The sequence below is a fragment of the Mercurialis annua genome, linkage group LG2, assembly GCF_937616625.2.
Source record: "Mercurialis annua linkage group LG2, ddMerAnnu1.2, whole genome shotgun sequence".
Classification (NCBI taxonomy): domain Eukaryota; kingdom Viridiplantae; phylum Streptophyta; class Magnoliopsida; order Malpighiales; family Euphorbiaceae; genus Mercurialis; species Mercurialis annua.
The window spans coordinates 35857299-35862914 of record NC_065571.1 but is presented as its reverse complement, the minus strand read 5'-3'; the positions used below and the strand labels follow the sequence as shown (position 1 = coordinate 35862914).

General features: G+C 43.6%; 1 protein-coding gene across 1 annotated transcript; it reads left to right on the top strand.

The window, feature by feature from the left end:
* Positions 1 to 588: 588 nt before the first annotated feature.
* Positions 589 to 3933, top strand: LOC130015082 (uncharacterized; the record flags this gene model as incomplete). The annotated part of the gene is made up of 5 exons (XM_056104591.1): positions 589 to 1128; positions 1330 to 1630; positions 1883 to 2169; positions 2242 to 2625; positions 2827 to 3933. Coding segments are annotated over 5 exons (2619 nt in total), but the record flags the coding sequence as incomplete, so codon positions are not given.
* Positions 3934 to 5616: the final 1683 nt, after the last annotated feature.

The window sequence follows — 5616 nt, the reverse complement described above, 5'->3', positions numbered from 1 at the left end:
GTGCAGCATGGTAGTGGGAACTACTATAGTGGCTCTTCTCAGGCCAACAGGGGGAGTCGACGGACTCACAACAAAGGGAGGCATAGTGCCAGGAGTACTGCGTACAGTTCCAGTAGCAGTGGGAGCAACCGTGGTTCAGGACGCGGGTACAGTGGTGGATCGAACATTCCGTTCTGCCAGAATTGCAGACGTAGGCATTTTGGTCAGTGCCAGTTAGCTCCTGGAGGTTGTTTCACTTGTGGCCAGCCGGGTCATTTTTCTAGGGAGTGTCCGACATCTGGGCAGCAGATGTCTAACTCCAGTGTGGCGCAGTCATCTTATCAGCAGCAGAGACCTGCGTTTACACAGTCTGTAGGGTACGCTCAACCTGCAGCATCTTTTGGTGGCCAGCCGGGCCGTGGTTCTGGTGGCAGAGGTTTCGGTGGCCGTGGTAATGGAGGTAGAGGTTCCAACGGTTATGGTACTGGACAGAGTTCACAGCAACAGCCGCAGGGTCAGGCCAGAGTGTTCGCACTTACTCCTCAGGATGCGCGTGCATCAAACGCTGTGGTGCAAGGTACCATCCCGATTTCTTTTATTGACGCTCTGGTATTATTTGATGCGGGTGCGACCCATTCGTTTGTTTCTACTTGTTTTGCTGGGAAATTGGGTAGAGCACCATCTGTTTTGAGTGAACCTCTAGCTGTGTCTACACCTATGTCTGAAGGTGTAGTAGTGGACGTTGTTTATCCTTCGTGTCCAGTGGTTATTCAGGGTAGAGAATTATGTGCTGATTTGATTGTACTTGACGTTCTTTCTTTTGATGTTATCTTGGGGATGGACTGGTTGTCACGCCATTATGCTTCTATTGACTGTCGAGGGAAGTCAGTCGAGTTCAGGATTCCAGGTGATCTACCTTTTTCCTTTCAGGGAGAAAAGGCAGAGACACCTAAGAATCTGATTTCCGCCATCAAGGCGAAGCGGATGTTAGGCAAGGGTTGCCAGGGTTTTCTTGCTGTGGTTCGTGATTTGGAGACTAGTAGTGGTGATATGCATAGTGTTCCGATAGTGAATGAGTTCACTGATGTGTTTCCAGAGGAATTGCCTGGATTACCACCTGATCGTGATATTGAGTTTTGCATTGATGTGGTTTCTGGTACAGCTCCGATTTCGATACTGCCGTATCGGATGGCTCCTGCAGAGCTGAAGGAGTTGAAGGACCAGTTACAAGAGTTGTTGGATAGCGGGTTCATCAGACCGAGTACTTCTCCGTGGGGTGCTCCAGTTCTGTTTGTAAAGAAGAAAGACGGTTCCTTTCGGCTGTGTATCGACTACAGACAGTTGAATAAGGCTACTGTCAAGAACAGATATCCTCTTCCTCGCATCGATGATCTGTTTGACCAGTTGCAGGGTGCGAAGTGTTTTTCCAAGATTGATTTAAGGTCTGGGTATCATCAGCTACGGATCCGTGATGCAGATGTGCCTAAGACTGCTTTCCGGACTCGTTATGGACATTTTGAGTTTCTGGTTATGTCCTTTGGTCTGACGAACGCACCAGCAGCGTTTATGGATATGATGAACAGAGTGTTCAAGCCGTTTTTGGATCAATTTGTTATCGTCTTCATTGATGACATTTTGATCTATTCTCGGAGTGAGGAGGAGCATGCTTACCATTTGAGGACTATACTACAGACGTTGCGTGAGCATCAGTTGTACGCTAAGTTCTCAAAATGTGAGTTCTGGTTGGATCAGGTTACCTTTCTAGGACACGTGGTGTCGAAAGATGGAATCAAGGTTGATCCGAAGAAGATTGAAGCGGTCATGGATTGGCAAAGGCCAAGGTCAGTTACCGAGATCAGAAGTTTTCTGGGTTTAGCTGGTTACTATCGTCGGTTCGTGCAAGATTTCTCCAGAATATCTGCACCTTTGACTAAACTGACACAGAAGGGTGTCAAGTTTGAGTGGACTGACAAGTGCGAGGCGAGCTTTGAGAAGCTCAAGGAGATTTTGACTACAGCTCCGGTTTTGGCATTGCCTTCTGGCATTGACGGTTTCACAGTGTATTGTGATGCGTCTCGGATTGGTTTGGGTTGCGTTCTGATGCAACATGGACAGGTGATTGCCTATGCTTCCAGACAGTTGAAGAAGCATGAGGTGAATTACCCTACTCATGATTTAGAGTTGGCAGCTGTGGTTTTTGCGCTGAAAATCTGGAGACATTATTTGTATGGTGCTACTTGTGAGATTTTCACTGATCACAAGAGTCTGAAATATATCTTTGATCAGAGAGAGTTGAACTTGAGACAGAGGAGGTGGTTAGAGTTACTGAAAGACTACGACTGTACTATTCAGTACCATCCGGGTAAGGCTAATGTGGTAGCCGATGCGTTGAGTCGCAAGTCTTTGGGCAGCTTGGCTCATATTTCTGAGATTGGGCGTAGACCCATGGTTAGAGAGTGGCACAGTTTGATAGCTTCGGGCTATGGTTTTCAGATTTCTCAGACTTGTTGTTTGTTAGCACAGTTGCAAGTGCAACCTGTTTTGATTGATCGGATTAAAGCTTTACAAGCTGAGGATTCACAGTTGAAACGGATTATTGAGGAGGTTCAGCAGGATGGAAATCCTGAGTTTACTTTTGTGGATGGTGTTCTGAGACATGGTTCGAGATTGTGTGTTCCGGATTCAGATGGTTTGAGGGACCAGATTCTGGAAGAAGCGCACAAGTCTGCTTATAGTGTTCATCCGGGTTCTACTAAGATGTACCATGATCTTAAGGGTACCTACTGGTGGAGCGGGATGAAGAAGGATGTCGCTGAGTATGTTTCTAAGTGTCTGACGTGCCAGCAGGTGAAGCTGGAGCATCAGAGACCATTTGGCTATTTGCAACCACTACCTATTCCAGAGTGGAAGTGGGAGCGGATTGCTATGGATTTTGTGGTTGGTTTACCACGTACTCGACAGGGATACGATTCCATTTGGGTGATAGTTGACCGTATGACCAAGTCAGCTCATTTCCTTTCGATAAAGGTTTCGTATACTGCTTCGAGGTTGGCTCAGTTGTACATCGACAGGATTGTCAGTTTGCATGGTGTACCGGTTTCTATTGTTTCAGACAGAGGTTCTGTGTTTACTTCGAGGTTCTGGAAAGCGTTACAGGAATCCTTGGGTTCTCGGTTGGATTTCAGTACAGCTTTTCATCCTCAGACTGACGGTCAGTCTGAGAGGACTATTCAGACGTTGGAGGATATGCTCAGGATGTGTGTTCTCGATTTTCAGGGTAGCTGGGATACTCATTTGCCGTTGATTGAGTTTTCTTATAACAACAGTTACCACGCGAGTATCGAGATGGCGCCGTATGAGGCTTTGTACGGGCGCAAGTGTAGATCTCCTATCTGTTGGGAGGAGGTCGGAGAGCGTAAACTCTCGGGAGCGGAGATTATTCAGATTACCTCAGAGAAGGTACCGTTGATTAAGCGGAGGTTAGAGACTGCTTTTAGTCGGCATAAGAGTTATGTTGATCCGAAGAGGAAAGACATTGAGTTCCAGGTTGGTGATTTCGTATTTCTTCGGGTTTCGCCTATGAAAGGCGTGGTTCGTTTTGGTGTCAAGGGAAAGTTGGCACCGAGGTATATTGGCCCATATGAGATTTCGGAGAGGATTGGAGCTGTGGCTTATCGTCTGGTTCTACCGCCAGACATGTCGTTAGTACATCCTGTGTTTCACGTTTCTATGTTGAGAAAGTGCATTTCTGATCCTTCACACGTGATTGTGCCTCAGAGTGTTGAGATTGACCAGGAGCTGTCCTATGAGGAACAGCCAGTTGAGATTGTTGATACGCAGGTGCGTAAATTGCGGAACAAGGAGATTCCGATGGTCAAAGTTCTCTGGCGCAATCATTCTGTAGAGGAGTGTACTTGGGAGACCGAGTTGGATATGCGGAATCGCTATCCTTTTCTATTTCCGTGAGGTACAATATCTTGATTTCTGTGACTTTTATGATTTTTACTTGTGTTACGTGTTGTTCTGATGATAATTGCTTATCGTGTTAAATTCGAGGACGAATTTTTAATTAGTTGGGGAGAATGTAATATCCCGTAAAATTTTAAATTTATTTTGCTAATTTCTGACGTGGTTCCGGATGTATTTTGAGGGGTATTTGAAGTTTCGTAGATTTTCGTGGTTCGATTCGTTTTGGTTCGGTTTTAAAAAAAAAAATGATTTCTCCTTGGTTTGTGGTTCAACCGAAGTGGTTGAACCACTTCTGGTTAACTCAGGTCTCAAATCGAGACCTGAGTAAATTTTTGTGGTTCTCGTTCGAGAATCCAAGGATTCTCGAACGAGAACCCATTTGCAGGCCTGGTCCCGTTCGAGACCAGGCCCTTTCTCGAACGGGATCAGGCCAAATTTGGCCATTCCCGTTCGGGAACTGGTCTTCCTTTTGGACCCCTTCGCCCAGCCCACTTCCAACCTGTTTTCGACCTACTTCCTCTCGATATTTAAAGTCGACTTCTAAACAGAAAACCTTCATCACGCTGCAAACAAACCCTAGCCGTTTTCCTCTTGTCCATTCGCTGAGTATCGAAGCTGTTATCATCCTCCAAAGGTCGCTGTTCAGTAAGTTTTCTGGTTTCGTTAAATTTCAGTTTTCATTTTGAAACGCCTTTCGGTTTTCTGATTCGTTCTTGCTCGTTTCTAGATCGAAATTGGTTCTGTTTGATCTCAGACGTTCTAGACTCAATTCCCTACGTCTCCCTATCTCAGTTTCGCTGAACGGTACGCCGTCGATCTCGTTTTAATCAATTCCGTTGCATCGTTTCTGAATGCTATTATACTCTGTTTTGATTTGTAAGTTTCTGCCGATTATCCTTGCTCTTTTGTCCATGTCTTTCATTGTTTAATGGTTATGAATCCCTTGGCATGATTGGTGGTTAATAGTTTAAGCTTTCGGATTGAGTTTATTCCATCGTTCCGCTCCTCGATTCGTTGTTGTCGTTTTTGTATAATTATTACTGTTAACGTTTTTTAATGTTTGGTTATTTGCCTAAGTTGAGTTTCTGGGTTGGTGTTATGCCCTTTGATCATGCTCTAGTTGGATTATGATCTTAAGTATGTTTTGTGATTAAAAGTTATAGGTTCAGTAGATAAGCAATGGAGTTTTTGCAATTGATTTTCATAAGGCTTAGGCGGGGTTCTGTTCATTTGAAATGGGAAGATGGCCAAAGGGCTATGTTAGTCATGGAGTTATTTTACTTAAAACAAATTAATCCTTAAGGTTAAACTTGAAACTAATAACTTGGGTTTTATTTTTGAATATAAATTAAATAGTGAAAACGATAGATAACTATAAAATAAGTTAATATAATTACTCGGGTAATTATAATTGCCTTCAAATGTCGTTTTGTCAAAAGTTGGCTAAATTACAATTTAGCCCCTAAACTTATTTTATAACTTAATTAAGTGGATTTTTGGTTAATAACTTTATAGTTGGTTTTAATTATAAAGAAAAACAATTAATTTGATTTCGGATATCAAATTGACTAAAGTACAATTTAGTCCCTAATTGGTTAAAGTACAATTTAGTCCCTAATTGGTTAAAGTACAATTTAGTCCCTAAACTTTTATTAACTTAAAATGATT